A 17,314-nucleotide genomic window follows, 5' to 3' on the forward strand; every position below is an offset into this window, starting at 1 on the left:
TCGTTATGTTTGTTGTCAGACGCCAACATATTTTTTTGCCCCAAGCACATAAGATATTATACAAGTCATGATGGCACACTAGTGTTAAATCAATAAAAACTTAATTGACATCACAGGCACTCTGGAGTAAAGCCACTATCAGTGAGATCAAAAATCAGACCCTTAGTTCAGTGAAGTACTTGGGCGCGTGCCCATCTTTAAGCATAGGAGCAGTTCCATGTAAAAATGGCACCATTTTATTCAGTAAGATCTGAAGTCAATGGGACTCATGTGTATGCTTAAAGCTGGGCACATGCTTAGTACCTTCCTGAATCAGGGCCCCGAAGAATAGAATTTCACATATGCTATTAATTCTCTCTCATTTAAACAGTCTAACTTTTCTTTCTGAGTAATGATTTCCCAAGATAGGTGCAGTGTACTTATCAGAAAAATACAAATCGCAAGATAAACTTCTCCGTAAAGAAGCATTTGAATCACTGTTAACCCTCTCTTGCCATTATGCAATAGAAGCAAAGAGAGCAAAATTTATGTCGTAGGGGAAATTCTGCCATGAAAGTGACTGTTAGATAATGTGTGGGGACCCTCACAATGCCATTTTCACTCAGTGACTGTATCAGATTTACTAGTTTACAAATTAAAAAAGAAAAAGCCCGTTTTTCTAGCTGCCAGGCCTACACACTCACTCTGGAATCTAGATGCCCGGTTGGGGTCTTTCTGGTTTGTGCGTCATTAACAGAATCTCTATTACTGAGAGTCTGATTAAAATCTAGATCCGTCTCCCATAGCTGTGCTGGCTCTGCATGGCTCCCCAGCCTTAATCTTTTAAAGGAAGATGACATGATCTAGAATAAACCAATCAGCAGATCTAATTAAGTAAAATCGTGCCATTTTTATACAGCCACTCCACGGACTACAGTGACACTTTCATGGCTCATTTCTTCTTTCTGCTTTCATTTTCTCATTTAACTTTAGAACTGTGTTACTTACATCTCTACTAGAGTTTTCGGTAAGATGCTTTACAAAATGGTATGGTATTGAAAAGGACGACATATTATGTGGCAACTCTTTTAAATAGTCTAAGCCAGATCCTGATCTCCACTGATGTGTGTGGAGTTATGCTGCAGTCACACAGGTATAAATAAATCCTTGTCTATATTTGAAAAGTGAACGGGTTTAAACAAACCAATTTAGTTAAACCAGTACAAACTCCTAATGTAGACTCACTTACACCAGTTTAACCCTTTCTCATATAGATTTTGCATAAGTTACTTACTGACACGTTCGTAGAAATAAGCGTGGGTTAAGCTGATGTTAGTGTACCTGACTTAGAGGTTTGCACCAGTTTAACTTGATGTAGTTAAACCAGGGGGCTTTTCTTGTATAGATGAGGCCTGAGATGAGAATCTGGCCCTTTCCCTTTCACAGTACATTCCTTGTTTTTGGTGCTTTTCCAACCAAATATCTATTTTTTTCCCTGCCCAATTTTACTTTGAAATTTTAGGACATAAAACAAATATTTTTTGTATCTCTAAGTTTATTTCCCTTTTCTTAGAAGTTTAAAGAGCAAGCTGTTTAGAACAATAACTTATTAAACTGCTCATTTTCTGTCCAAGCGGCACCTACAAAAAAAAAAACCTTAAACTTCCTGTAGGCTTCCTGATTTCAAAAATACTTAAAGAAGATCAAAACCCCCTGTAAGTTCAGGCCCAGCCACAAGAGCAGCACTGGTTGGTGTAACAGGAAAATAAATGGTGTCCTGGAATTTTTAATTTTGTGAACAAAGCCAGTTTTTTTTAATCTTACACCATTCTCTGCAGGAACCCAATGGGCAGCAATGCAATTATTTGTAGACTTCCTTCATTACAGTACTTATAGCTCTTTATTCCCTGTGCTCTGTGGCAATGCTGAGAATGGATATGAAGCATCCTGTTTTGGACCCAAGATTGGACGAGATGCTTCAAACCAGAAATTCTTTACAATTTACAGGTGAGGGGAAAAACCCAGGCGATTAGACCTGGGCAAAACCCCACTGATTCATTTCATACAAACGTTAGCTTCCTTTTCAAAATCCCCACAGGTTTGTGCTGTCTCAGTGTCGGGATCTGAACGAACTCCCAAAATGAAATTTTGTCAAAAGCCTCAAACGTGACCTTCTTTTGCATCAAACTGTGCGGTCATGAGGTTTGTGCGATTTTAATGCAAACCATAAATGGGCAAAACTTTGCACAAAAGCGTGCAATGGGCTCCCTGCATGTTTGTAAACCTTTCGACACACCTCTTCCAAGTTTCAAGGCTGTAACTAACCTAGGTGAGTTGTAGGATTTCAAATTTTGTTGTAAACATTTTGTACAGCTATGAGATTTGAAAATGGGCTCTTTAAATCTAGCAGACAACGACCGGAAGTTGAAGGTAGACAAGTTCAGAATAGAAACACAGCATACATTTTTAACAGTGAGGGTCATTAACCATGGGAAAAATTTACGAAGGGCTGTGGTGGATTCTCCATCACTGGCAATTTTAAAATCAAGATTGGATGTTTTTTCTAACAGATCTGCTCTAGTTCAAACAGGAATTATTTTGGGGCAGTTCTCTGGCCTGTGTTTTGCAGGAGGTCAGACTAGATGATCACAGTGGTCCCTTCTGGCCCTAGAATCTCTGAATGACACCTAAAAGGGAAGGCTTTCCCGTTTAGAGTGCTGGAGGCCGGGCATTCCAGAATAATCCATATTATTACCAAATCAAGGTGGTGCTGATTGTCCAAGCTGCTATCTTGTAAGGGCACCAGCCACATGAATCACATGGGACGAATTCTCCTCTCTGTTACCTCAATGTAAATGTGGAATAAGCACGGTGGCTTCAGTTTGGTTACTCCACATTTACACTGGGGTAAAAGAGAGGAGACCTTGGCCCATTTACTTTGGGCTAAATTCTCTGCCGGTGTAAATCCACGGACGTTACGCCAGGTAGAGGATGGAGCCTTTTATTTTAGCTCGATGGTGGCTCTGAAGATTGATAACGGAGCTGTGTTTTAACTGCAGAAAGGTTATACTTGAAGAAGCAATGTTCTACTTACAGATGATCCTCGAGGTCCGGGCTCACCTCTCTCACCAGGGATACCGGCATCGCCCTATCAACAATATCAAAAAGTCACCTGTGCTGTTCTTCAAGCGGGAACTCCACCCTTCCCAACCCACTGTAAAGCCATTACACAAATATATCGTTCATGTCTCACATCACTGTCCGTTCATGGGTAGCAGCTAGTTAATAAATTATAACAACAATACCTAGCTCTTATATAGCATTCATCATCCAGAGATCTCAAACTGCTTTAAAAAGGTCAGTATCATTAGCCCCATTTTACAGAATGGGAAACTGAGACAGAGAGCCGTGAAGTGACTGCCCAGGTCACCCAGCAGGCCAGTGGCAGAGCTACGAATAGAACCTGGGTTTCCTGGGTCCCAGTCCAGTGTATTATCCACTAGGGCACACTGCCTCCCTAGACTGGCCTTTTTGACCCCACTGCAGTAGGGTAAGTAGTATCTGAGTTTCTAAAGAACTGACATTTGACTTACATCCAACTCCCCAGATAAAATCACACATAATGGTTCTACATCCTCAAGTGAAGGACTGTTTTGTCAGTCCTCATTACCACACTGTGTACACATAGTTTTTAGATATCTTTGTCTAAAAAATGTGTGTGTGAGAGAGAGAGAGGTTCATATCATTTATTACCGATATGCCAAGCTCAATTGTGCCAGAGAAGCAGCATATGAGCTCAAGCTTAGCGGTGGAATTTAAGAGACCCTGAATAGAGTTTGTGATATATATAAAATGTGGAGATACCTACAGGGATACCAGGCTCTCCCGATGGACCTGCCTCTCCCATCTCTCCAGAACTACCCTGTAGTGGGAAAATAAACAGTCAACTGGACAGAACTTCGCAGTCACTTCTGTAACTTCCCTACCAACCAGCTGGAAGGAAAAGGATGAAATTAAAGTCTTGCTGGGGAGGTGAGATGATAAAACGTGCTAAAAGACAGCAATAAAACTCCAAGAAGAGAAGAATTCTTGTAGCATATAAAACTATAGAACAGTTATGCTAAAGTGCACATGCTGGGACTTCCAATATATTATGGAACACCATAAGTGGGAGGAATTTCCTCCTGACCTCAGCCAGTGATTAGTGTACACCCTGAAGCATGCGAATTAGTAGCCTTTGTATATAGTCAATAATAATGAGGCTGATGCTAGATAGAAGATTGAAAGGGAGGGAAAGTCAGAACAAATACACTTTAATGAGCAATTTTATGATGAGTTGCCTCAATCTGTTTCAGATTTTCTTTCATCAAACATTGCTGAGAGCCAGCCTGGTGTCTCAAAGCATAGGAATTAAATACATTGTTGTAAAGATTCCTTGTAACTTATCTTGAAGGGGACTGTTGATGCAGATTTACTGAGTGCTATTTTACACATATTGTGTGGCAGCCATGTCAAGTCTCGTGACTTCTGGCTGAAAGTTTGGCAGCAGAGAGGCAAATTCCAAAATTCTGCCTCTGGTAGGATTATCAGAGGTCCGTTGGCGGTCTTTGGAACTGAAGCAGACTGTCTCAAGAAACTTGAGGGATCTTTCCATGATTAAACTCCCAGCACTGGATATTTACTCACTGGAGACTGAACTGTGTATTTTATACTTTTGCATTTCAATTTCCTGAAATACCTATCAAAGTGAGATCTTCAAAAGTCCTTTTGAGAAACACCTGAGAAGGTACAATGTGCACAGCGAGCAGAATATCCACATTGTGTCACCTCAACAGGTGATTCAAGCAAGTCAGTTTTTAAAAGAAATGCAGGCCCTGATCCCCAAGGACTCAATCCTGTAAATATTTATGCCTGTGTTTTCAGCCCTTTAAGTTCAGTGAGACCATTCTGGTGCTCAAAATTAAGCATGTGTGTAAGTGTTTGCCAGATTGGGCCTAAAATTGCAGTGCACTAAAATGACACACTTAATAGTTTCCCAGTGAAAACTCATCCTTCACTTACTAGTTCACCCTTTGGACCCTTGTGACCTGGTCTTCCAGGTAGCCCCTGGAAAAAAAAAATCACAACAGAAATTTTGCAGTATGTAGAAAATAACATTTACTCTCTGATTATACATATATGGGCATTTAGAATCACAGGACATTAGTTTCTATTAGAGACATTTTTCCACGTGGAAACAATGGGAGAAATTACCCTCTAGTTCATTATCCAGCATGCTACCCAGGCACTTCCCACTGACGATAATGGGAAAGAAAGACAAACATGAAAAACACAATAATAATAATAATAGTAGTTGAGACTGATCTAGCACCTTTCATTCAACAATACTCAACAAGCTTTACAAAGCACGGGAGGGGTAAGAATTTTGATCCCCATTTTCCTGATGAAGAAATTGGAGACCAGAGACGTGAAATAATTTGGCCAACAACATCTTAGAGTAAGTCAGCGTTAGGAATACTGTAGCTATCTGGTCTCCTGACTTCCAATCCTTAGCCCTTAGGCTAAGGGATAAATATCATTATGATGCTAAAATTTTTCCTCTGTGTTTTATTTCTGAAATATTAGGACACATACTAACACCCTGCCGATTTGCCTAGGGGTTCAGCCACTCCACTGTGCTGGCAATGGGGCAGGAGGTGTTCCATTTTCAACTGAGTCACATCACACTGACACAGCTGTGACTGACACTAGAATCTGGAGTGTTGCTAGTTGATTATCACCAACTGCAGGGGACAGAATCACTTTATCTTATCCTAAAGCCCCAACAAAGGTCTTTTGGCTGCAGCTGGATTGGATCAGATAATTTCTCTTTAACCATGTTTCTAGCTTTATTGCCATGATTTACTGTGCAAATATCCCAGATTGTTTCCAGTCTGTATAATATACTGTGCACGCACACTTGGCGTTCTCACATTGCACCATGGGGAGAAAGTCTTATTCATGGGCTTAGAGGTTTGAGAGACATGGTGAGACAAGAGGCCAGATTTTGAAAGACATCTAGGAACCTCCCAGTGTGAGTTGGATGCCTCAAAGCCTTCCAAAATCTGGCCCAAGGTGAGAAATAGCTGGTCGTGTGTCCTCCACCCCCATCAAATGACAGAGAAGTATCACTCCTACATTGGGCAAGATGTTCCAACTCTTTTATGGCAACGATACTGTGATACTCACAGGAAGTCCATTTGGCCCCTTCTCTCCCGGAGGACCGAAGCGGGCAGCATCACCCTGTAAACAGCAGTAGGTTAAGATGGACAATCGACTGATCTGATGCTATTCACATTAGTCAGGGCCAACTCTTCAGAAAAGAGACATTTTACAGGTAGGGTTTATTTCCCATCCACCCAGTATTTGTAGAACCAAGACTCGCTTGTAATCTTGTGATTTTAGAAAAGCCCCTCGGAAAATCTGTGCCCATTTTTATTATTATACCACACAGTGAGTTGCCTAAACCTTCCAACATTTAAGTTCAATGTTCAAAGTTGGACTTTTTGGATCAGATTCTCTGTTCACTAGCCAGCTTCAAGCCAGTGCATCTCCACTGATTTCAGTGAATTACTCCTGATTTACATGGCTGTTAGCGAGATCAGAATCAGGCCTTAAACTTTTATAGGGCCTACGAATGGTCTAAGTCATACTGGTGTAAATAAAGAAAAATAACTCCCCTGAAATCAATAAGGTTACATTGATGCAAAGTGAGTGTCAGCGAGATCAGAACCAGACCTTTGTGTTCATTCCTGAACAATTCTAAGGGGAGTGCACCTGTCAAAATACGGGTACTCCTGTTGTGTCTGCAAAACCCACATGCAGGCACAAATTGGCATCTGAAGGTGCAAAATAGGTAATTGCACAGAGTAATGCCTGTGTGCACACAAAGGATGAGATTCCAAAAGCACCTAGAGGAGGTAGGCACCAACTCCCCATTGACTGTTTTAGGTGTTTTTGAAAACCCTACCCACAGTTGCTAATTTCTCACATGTGAAGGCTGTCTCTTTTCCCCAGGACCAACAGGTACAGTTCCATGAGATCACCTGCCAGGGTCTCCTTCAGAAATCTGAACTTCACAGTTACACGTCTAACTCTCTATCACTTAACAGCACTTTCCTTGTAAGTGATGAGAACAAAAGGATGTCTCCACCAACAGCTCTGAAAAGACATTAACCATTTATTGTAAGGAGACCCCTTATACTGCAGGTTTCGCCACAAATAAGTGGCTTTAGAATTAGTCATTGTGTAATCAGGATCTGTCACTTAACCCTGGTAATATCAGTTAATTCTGTTCATTATATCACACAATCTTTGGGTTTAATTTCTTGTTGGGATTTTCCCAGGGTGATCAGTGTGAACTATCTTCTGCTTCTGCCTCAGTGACACTACAGGAATTCTCTCTCTTGAGCCAAAGTCTTTCAAACATTGCTTTTTCTCCAGGAAAGCCTATACCCGGGCACGGTGGATGACAGCAATTGAAATCTTTTTGTGTGGTGTTGAAATAGAATTTCACAAACCTTCTCACCATCGAGTCCAGGTGTTCCATCTCGTCCATCTTTGCCAGGCATGCCCTGAATAAGCACATAATGCAGAATAAGATTGTGACACAGGCACCATCGATTGCAAAGTCTCATGTAAAGGTTCAGAAACATATTAGAATTGGTCAGTCCTTTAGTGTTGAATTACAAAGTCCTCCAAAAGTATTAGGCTATGTCTACATTACCGCCGGATAGACCCTCTGGCAATCGATGCACCGGGGGTGGATTTAGCAGGTCTAATGAAGACCCGCTAAATCGATGGCAGAGCGCTCTCCGGTCGACCCCAGTACTCCACTCAGAATGAGAAGAGTAAGGTAAATTGACGGGAGACAGCGCGGTATAAACACCGCAGTAAGTCAACCTAAGCTACGTCAACTGCGTAACTTAGGTTGATTTACCACAGTATGTAGACATAGCCTTAATGAGCAATAAGTTCCACCATTGGTTATAGGTTTCACTAACTTTGGATATGATGTTGCAGGTCATCTATTCTTAACCACAATATAAATTCTAGATCATAAAAATACAGCCCAGAGATTCTAATTCCAGATAACGCAGCAGTAACAAATTCCACAAACACGTACACTTCAGTTACCCAATGTCATCATTACTGTCCATTATATTTTAAATTTTAAGCCAGAACCAGTAAGTGATTTGATTATATTACATTTCAGGGTTACATTTTCAAATGCATCCTCTAAAATTTAGCCCTGCGAGGTTTTAAGTTTGCAGACCTTCCCATTTAGACAGCTGACTGTGGAAATGCTGCTTCGCCATTAAACTGTAACTGTACAGTCAGATTGTGCAGCCTTCACTCCTGTTAGGGAGCAGTCAGGTAAATGGTCCCACCAACTGCAATGGGCCAAATTAACCATTGGGCCAAACTTACTGAGGTCAAAGGGAAATTTGCCATTGAATTCCACAGAACCACCTCTGGGCTTGAACATGAGGATGGGTTTCATAAACTGACCCTCAGTGATCAGATTCGGACGACTTTGAAAACGTAGCCCTTGATGTGGAGACTACATCAAACAGAAACAACATAAGCTCTTCTGACATTTGCTGTATTGTAAAGTCATGAACCAGGGAACAGAGAGACTTGTCATTTTAAAATCTGACTTACAGGTTCTCCTATGGGTCCACCGGTCCCTGGCGATCCTTTTGGTCCAGGTCTACCCTAGAAACACACAAGTCATTTATCATCCAGTGCTGAAAATATCCAGAGAAACAGCCTTTAGGCAAAAGCGTTAAATAAATTCAACATTCAAATTTTAACAGTATAGGTTCATTTCATTCAGTTTGTGTTTGACCTTGAGCTATCCACAGATGGATAGCTAGCTCATTTAGAGCACAAGACCAGCAGAAGGTGTGTGCTCATCATGTCTCAGCATCAGCAGCCTGACCCAAACGAGCCAACTCCCATTGACATCAATGGCTGCTGAATCAAGCTGCGAGCCCATAAGCCCACACTTTTACAGGTATTTATGTGTTACTTCACTTAGGGCTTGGCTACACTTGCGAATTAGAGCTCATTAAAGCAGCCCCGGGTGCCCTAGCTCATTACCCATCCACACTGACAAGGCACAGAGTGCTCTGACTCCGCGGCTAGAGCGCTCCGGGTACTCCACCTCGGTGAGAAGATTAACACTTGTTGTGCCTTGGCTGAAATGCCCAGGTGCCAGTGTGAAGGAGGCATTGCATTACTGCGCTCTGATCAGCCTCCGGAAATGTCCCATAATCCCCTTAAGTCATGTGCCACTCTTCTCATTGTTTTGGAATCGCTGCAGGAATACGGATATGCCTTTTGAAAGCTGCGTTTCTGACAGCCGGCTGCTTATCTGCTCCAAGACAAAGTAACCATTACTTTGGAATGCTGTGAGTGACAGAGAGAGGCGGGAGGGGATGGGGGTGTCTGCTGTTGTCCGAACTTACAAGACAGCATGCTGACATGCTCTCAGCGCCCCCGAAAACCCACTCTCTCTCCCCCCACATACAATACAACATACTCCCTGTCACACGCCCTCCCCCCGCATTTGAAAAGCACGTTGCAGACACCTGCATGCTGGGATAGCTACCACAATTCACTGCTCTCTGTGGCTGTTGCAAGAGCTGCTAATGGGGCCATGCCGTGCGCTTGTAGCTGTCAGCGTGGACAGACTGCAGCGCTTTCCCTAGTGCACTCTCCGAAGGCTGGTTTAACTCAAAGCGCTCTACATCTGCAAGTGTAGCCATGCCCCGAGTGTTCTAAGGCCTAAGTTTCTTAGATGGCTAGGCATTTAGGGGCCTAAGTCCAATTGATTTTCAGTGAGATACGGGTTCCTTAATCACTTTTGAAAATGGAATGTAGCTGAGTAGGTCATTTAGACCTTGCAGTACTTGGCAGCAGAATGCCTAGACACCATCACAAATCTGAGCCTTAAAGCTCAGCTTTCCCAGAATGGCTGGGAAAATATCCCTGCTTTCCTCCCACTCACCAGAGCCCTGCTTGATGGGAAATATCAAGGATTAAATAACTAGTTTGACCAATGGAGCAGAGCAAGAAAAAGGATTAGGAGGAGTATAGAAATCTTGCTAAACTCTACTCCTCTTCCAACCCAAACTTCAGAAAAAAAAAATACGACAAATGATTAAACTGTGTACGAGGAAACATCCTGTCGAAAGCTCTGACCTATGACTGGATATAATAGATGCACAAGTGCACTATTTTCCATGAAGAAAAGTTTGTTTCTAAAGATCTTTTCTAGATTTGTTTTAAGAGCAGCAGTAATATTTTAAACACTCTGATTCACAGAAATAATAACTCCCACTACTTAGCATTTATCCAGTGATCTTCATTCACAGACCCGGAAGTGATTTATAAGGATTAATAGGGATCATCCTCCCCATTTTACATATTGGGAAACTGAGGCACAGAGCAATTAAGTAACTTGCCCAAGGCCACCCAGAGAATTGACAAAAGAACTGGAAACAGAACTATCTTCCATCTCCTGATCAGTAGCAGTTGCTACATAAAGACATTTCAGAAGCATTTCTTGCAATATTAAGTTGACATGGGACCTGAATCAGAGCCATAACATCTCACACTGGAAGGTAAATGCAGTACTTAGACCCCTTTGGAGCACAGGGTTGAGTTAAACAGATCCAAGGATTCTCCTTGAACCCATCTATGTGTCTCCCACCCAGAAGTGCCTCTCATCCAGAGGCATCAAGGTTGTCAGTTTCTAACCTACCTTGAGAATTTTTCCTTCTGCCAGCAAAGCAACACAAACAGAATGAAAGAGGCAAGCCTTAATACAACTGTAAACTAGACTTCATGTGCAATGTTTTAGTAGGCAAGTGTTTTATTGTACTTACAGTATCACCTTTGGGCCCTCTGAACCCTTGAGGTCCTTTGTCTCCTCGGCCTCCCTGTAATGATAAAAGAAAACCCATTAACCATCTCCATCTTGATGACCAACACTCAGATGGTCTCCATGCTGTTCCCAGAAATAGGCCATGCCAGGCATGAGGGATGCCCACATTTCCTTAGGAGTGCTGCTATGCTTTCACAGTTACAATCTCTAATACTGTGCACATGGATGGATTGCAACTGGGGCTCAGACTGTGATCCCACAGGGTAGGGATGCTCTTTCCCACGTTCATCTGAAGTACCCTGTTTGTTAAATACAGTGGTGAGGTAGGAGGGAAACTTCAGCTGTTACCACTTGGATCCTGATTGCAGTAGTTCAATGCCTGCTGTGTGGGAAAGTGACAAGATCTGAATTTAGTTCACTTCGGGTGAATTTCCTCAGTGTAGTGGACCAGTGGACCTGCTGCAGTTCCACCATTAGAGGTGTGGGGGGTGGATCGTTGCAAAGCAAATGGGCTAAGGGACTCTGCATCCACCATACAACATAGCAGTGGGCTCCATATAAACCACAGCGTAGGAGAGGCTTGGTGGCAGGGTGGATGGTGTGGTTACTGAGTCCACACTCCCATGGCTCAAGTGTCCCTAAGTCTTAAAACAGGGACCTATCATTGGGCGGTCTAGAGAGACTGGAGATCTGCCCACAGGTGGGTGTGTGGATTCTGTCTCCCCCCAAGCCCATCACAGTTCTCCTGCACAAATCCCATTCACTTAGGATTTGTGCAAAAGGATGTGTAATTGCATCCTGGGCACAGAACAGAATATTTTACCTTGGGGAAAAATGGTCTTCTGGGCTGGGATCTAACCATGGATCTGTCCAAGAGGAGGGAACCGCAGGAGAGCAGAAGTGGAGCTTGCTCAACCTCCTCTTACCAAGCGGAACATCTACCCATATAGAAGGCGTGAACAAAACACATAAAAGGGGAGCCCAAATCTGCTGAAGTGTGAGTGTGTGGGAAAGGTGAACAATGAAAAACTATGGGAGGTGTTGAACCTACGAGGGCCAGAATGAGAACTTGTAGGTGGTTGGGGGAGGAGAGCATGAGATGATGTAGCTCTTAGTTGTGGGGTTAAGGGGCTTAGGAAGATGGGAGAGGTACCAGTGGGAACCAGGAAAGTCTTTATGGAAATACAATTGTGTATGCACGTCTCACTCAGTGAGTACTGTGCTGATCCAACATGTGCATTACTTCTGGTGAGGGAACTGGGTGGGTTCTGTTGTTCACTGGCAGTGGACGGTTTGGCCATGTGAAAGCAAGCAGTAGGCATCAATAGTGACGTTAGAGGCCGTGGCCATGAGGATTCAAAGAAAACTCTACAAAAGAAAGAACGGATACATACTGCTTTCCCTGGAGGTCCTGGGAGTCCCGGTGGCCCTCTGAAACCAAAAGGTCCCTAAAAACCAAGAAGACAGCATTAAAATGCGGCCATCAGGACTCTTCTGGATCCCACAGCCTAGCCACACCCCTAGCTGAATTATTATTACAAAGCAAGAAAGCACATACATGTCAATGGAAAGACAACATGTTCTTTAATAACTGTTAGGACCTTAATAGACTCCAGCAGAGGATCTTGGTCTAAAACAGCAGGGTTTTCACTCTGGGTCTCCTTGCTGTTATCTCCTCACCAGACTCATAACACTCACGGCTGTGAAGCCTTGGTAACATACTTGGCCCCTACAGAAGGGCATGGCATCCTCAAGCTCAGCTCGTCAACCCCTGAGCTAATGTCCAGGCACACCTGAAGAAGACCATGCTGGTCAGTCACCATTGTTCAGTAAGGGCTTGATCCTACTGTCACTGAAGTCAGTGGCACAGGATTGGACACTGTAGGACATCAGTGTTCATGATTTCCCCACCCCCATGTTCTAAAAATCTTCACAGAACTCCCGCTGTCTTCAAGGTGAGTCCCCTGCATGGAGAGCTTGCAGGATTAGGCCAACAGTTTGCATCTTCATGGGGCTTCCCTTGTCCAGGGAATAGGGCAACGGGAAGTAATGCCACATGTAACTTTACTGACACAGTGTCTAATAGCTGCCAAGAGTGTTGCTCTTGCAGGACGTGGACAGGAAATTAACTAGAGGCAGTTATCTCTAACAGCGCCATTAGATTTTATTCTGCATGGGTTTAATGAGGGAAAAGTCCAGGGGAAAGTCTGGAGAAGATGATAGTTACTTACCCTGTCCCCGACTGGGCCCTCTGGCCCAATGAGACCTCTTAACCCTCTTGGCCCCTAGATGAGAAAAACAACCCGCTAAAAGCCAATTGTTCAAATATAAAACAGTGAAACAGAAAGAGATAAAGACGGGGAACTGAAAACCTAAAAACCAAGGCAAAGAAGCCTTAAGAAACAGTGATGAGCAGAGGGATTTGGCAGGGGGGAGGGGAGATGACAAACCCTGTCCCCAGGAACCTCTTCCCAAAGCAGAGAGGTCTCAGACTGAGACAACAGAGTCTGGTTCTTCTGGTTTTTTTTTGTTTTGTTTTTTTTTGGGGGGGAGGGGGAAATAGATTCAGAGAAGGGGTTTTAACAGGGGGGCTGGGGGGCCCTTGGGCTGGGGAGCCTGAGACCAAGCCAACCCTGATTACAGAGGGGAACCAGGCAATTTTCTATTTATAGCAGACAGAGGCGACAATATGGGGGATGCTCAGGAGGCTGTAGTGAGAGGCTCCTGCCAGGAAAACCCTGAGACCAGGGGACTTGCTACAGCTAGGAAGTGCTGGGAGCAGCCTGCTAGGCAGGAAGGACTCTGACCAGACCGGGGTGGGGCGGGGAGGGGGCTGTTGGGCTGTACCGAGCTGAAGGCTGGAGGGAAAACTTTTGTGTTTGGCTTTGAACTTTAAGTTAATAAATCAGACCCTAAGGAGAGCTGCTGTGATCACACTGGAAAAGCCCTGCGTGGGGTTCATTTGGGGATCCAAGGAGGGAAACTGAGCTGAGGTGCTGAGTGCAGGGCTGCATTGAGGCCACCAGAGGGCATTCTGAGGCAGCCACACTTTTACCATGGAGATCCATCCGACCTAGTGCAGAGCTCAGTCCCATTACCATTCAAACGTGGCATGGGCTCTTCAGCCTCCACCTGGGCCCAGGAGATGGGTACTCACTGTAATGTTTCATCCACAGGATGGCCCCACTACCAGGCCCATAGCAAGGCCCATGCAAGTCCAAGGGAGTCTTTTCGTGGACGTCAGTGGCTTTGGATCAGGCCCTCAGTAGAGGCTGTTACCAGCAGCGCACTGCTGTGTCCACAATGGCTGAGAGGGGCTGGCATGGGGCTTAATCCCAGAGCCACATGGACAGACCCCAACCGTTCGCATTTCACCCTGAAACCCTGCATGACTGGGGGGGTGGGGGGGGGAGCATCAGGGGACTGCTCTGGTTTGAGAGGCGGATTTTACCTGCAGGCCGACGCTGCCTGGAATCCCCGGAGGACCTGGAGGGCCTGCATCTCCCTGGGGATAGAAAACCAGAGTTAGACAAGATGCGATGATAAATCTCACCCGGGATCCTGGTAACCCTCTTCTCAAGAATCTTCTTCATGCTAGCCCTCTCCCCATTCTCCTCCCCGGACCCTCCCTCACCAAAACTATGGCCTCATGTTCTGCCTCTATGCAATTTCTTCCACACACAGATAGTGTCTGTTGTCAATTAGTTAAAACAACTAACCAGCCAACTTGTGTGATCAAAGCAGCTTTTGCATGAGCTGCAAAAGTAGGCACAGCAAAATTGAAGGTGCCAGTTTAGAGTCCACTCTGGAAAAATTGCGATCATAACAAGGATTCTTTTTTTTTAGCTGAAATATTCTCTCTCATACACACAAAATGATGGAGGCTAATGATCTTCAGTCCACATGCCAAGTACAATCAAATAATGGGCTTCCCCTTGCTGTCCAACCAATTGTCTCATTCCGCCCTGGCATCATGCTGAGAGAAATCCCTTGGTCTTATGCTTTTTCAAAAAAAATCTAATTTTTTTTCTTTAAACAGAGTTTTACCTTCTCACCATCTTTTCCTGTTTCCCCAGGTTCTCCTTTGTGGCCTGTGTGCCCCTAAAAATAAAACCAAGAATGATCTGAGAGCTTCATTATTGCCTTGTGGCAGGCTAAGCTATACAAGGGGGACACAGGATTTAAAGCAAGGCGGGTAATTGACTGAAGTTACCGGAGAGGAATTTACACATCTGCTGTGTAGCATCCTTCCTCATTTCCTGGATGGGCGTTGCATTTAGGATAGACAAGCAGTTGATCAAGACGTTTCCGTGTCTATTGGAATGTATTCTGAAGTTGTGAAGGATGGGTAACATTTTCAAAAATGCCCAAGTTTTATTTTCAAAGGCATCTTCCAATGAGACGTTAGGGTCCTGTAACAGGGTGACATACCCCAGGGGCTGGAGAGCTAAGGGTTAAGCCAGCCCCGATTACAGCACTAGCCACACCTAGGTTTAATCAGGTGATCCTGGGATAAAAAATGGGCAGGAAGTTGCAGTGGGGTTGGGAAGCCCAGGAGACTGCAGGGCCCTGAGTCAGCAGGGGAAATGCTGAAGAAGCAAGAGAGAGTGGGAGAAAGCTGTCAAGGCAGGGAGGTCTGGGAGAGACCTTGTGCATGCAAGGGAAGAGACTGTAAAGGCCAGCTGGGATGAAGGCTGTGAGAGTGTGTGTTACTTGGGATTAGTCAGGCAAGACACACTGAACTGCTTGGTGCCAGTATGTACCAAAGGACTAAATAAATAGGAACGGCCTTTGAACTGTGAATTCTTAAAGGGCTCTGAAGAAGAGGAAACAGAGGCAGGGCACCACAGAGTGATCTCTGGCCATGAGGGGGCTGCCCATGTTACAGTTCCTAAATGCCTAAGGATAAAATTTTCAAAAGCATCGAAGTGACTGAGAACCAAAAGTCCTAGTCACGTTTGAAAAAGGGTCTCAAGTGCTTTTGAGAAGGTCACCCTATGTCACTTTTGAAAATGGGACTTATTATTAATAAGCTGTAGCTTATTATTACAGCTACAGCAACCCCATCAGGCTGGCAATGAACCCATATACACTAGAATGATCTCGATATAAAACTCTGCCTTGCTTCATTCCCTTCCATCCCCACTGCTATTGTGGCAAAAGACCACACGAATACTAGGTAGCAGGGGTGAAATTCCTCACTGTGCAGAGAATCAGCTCAGGACCTATCCATTACTTAAGCCCTATTCGGAGACTTTCTTATTTTACGGGCCTTGCATTTCACCCCTTACCAACAACAGTTGACTGTGTGGGTTTCTAATGATCTCTCAGTTCTCTGGGGAGCTGAGCATTTCCCACAGAGGGCTGAATTCAATGGGAGCTGAAGGACACCAGTATTTTCCCAGGCGACACTCAGCCTCCTGCAGGATTGGCCCGCTACATCTGCTAAATATTTCTGCAAGGATTAGAGAAACTGTGCTCCCCCAGCTCAGCACCAGAGCAGCTGGCTGAGAAGCTGAGCTGAGGTTTAGTCCCACCAGACAGATGAACTATATATTCGGTACCCAATCCGTGCAAGGTGCAGGATGGGAAGTGAGGGGTATTGTCTTTCACTATGGCTGAACGCCCCCTGCAGCCTTCAATTTACATACTGCCAGCAGCACATTGTAAACTGGGGAGCAGTTGGGTTCCACGGTAGGTGGGAAATAGGGTGAAATGGTATTTGGTCATGTGAGTTATGCCCTCCACAATACAATCCGTATCTCTGCATCACAGTGATAAGTGTACTTTAAAAACCCAGGATGTGTTTCTAAGGGCCTGTCTCCAGTGCAGCTGGGCACGGGTAGGCAGGCATGGGCAAGCTGTGCTCCAGCTAGTATGTTAAAAAGAGCAGGGTAGCAAGGGCAGCAGCTCGGGCTACTTGCCTGAGACATGCCCAGGGGGTCCGGGTGGGCTTGTTCTCAAGTAGCTACCCCGAGCCGCTGCCCTTGTTACCCCAGACACACTGCTATTCTTAGCGCACTAGTGGAACGGAGCAAGTACTTTTGTCTACGTGTGCTGGGGAGCACCCTCCCAGCTGCAGTGGTGACAGTCAAAATTACAGCTAACAAAGAGAGACTCTGGGCTCAATCCTGCAAGGAGCCAGAGCCCCGATTTAGCAAAGCACTTAACTTTAAGCACTGCAAATTCTCCCACTGCAATCAAGGACGGGGGCGGGGAGTTAAGGGCTTTGGTGGATCGGGGCACCTTACAGGATCATGCCCTGTGCGTTTGGAACTCCCATGGATGTTAATGGGAATTCCATGTGCTGAGAGCGGGACAGGGCCTGTATCCTTCACTTGCTCTCTTGAAAATAAAAGCTGGTGGCATTTTGTGTCTGGGTAACTTGGAGTACCCAAGACT

The 17,314-nt window shown here is 44.6% G+C and overlaps 1 protein-coding gene across 1 annotated transcript in view; it reads right to left on the bottom strand.

The window, feature by feature from the left end:
* The window catches only part of COL9A3 (collagen type IX alpha 3 chain), a 72,120-nt gene that overhangs the window by 21,709 nt on the left and 33,097 nt on the right, over positions 1–17,314 (bottom strand). Inside the window, exons 12-22 of the mRNA XM_084646037.1 lie at positions 14,960–15,013; positions 14,364–14,417; positions 13,144–13,197; positions 12,307–12,360; positions 10,914–10,967; positions 8,683–8,736; positions 7,539–7,592; positions 6,208–6,261; positions 5,041–5,085; positions 3,848–3,901; positions 3,074–3,127 (exon numbers count right to left, since the gene is read on the bottom strand). Coding sequence (XP_084502163.1) covers positions 3,074–3,127; positions 3,848–3,901; positions 5,041–5,085; positions 6,208–6,261; positions 7,539–7,592; positions 8,683–8,736; positions 10,914–10,967; positions 12,307–12,360; positions 13,144–13,197; positions 14,364–14,417; positions 14,960–15,013 — 585 coding nt within the window. The remainder of the gene's footprint in view (positions 1–3,073; positions 3,128–3,847; positions 3,902–5,040; positions 5,086–6,207; positions 6,262–7,538; positions 7,593–8,682; positions 8,737–10,913; positions 10,968–12,306; positions 12,361–13,143; positions 13,198–14,363; positions 14,418–14,959; positions 15,014–17,314) is intronic.

Source organism: Lepidochelys olivacea (assembly GCF_965140295.1).
Source record: "Lepidochelys olivacea isolate rLepOli2 genome assembly, chromosome: 13".
Lineage (NCBI taxonomy): Eukaryota > Metazoa > Chordata > Testudines > Cheloniidae > Lepidochelys > Lepidochelys olivacea.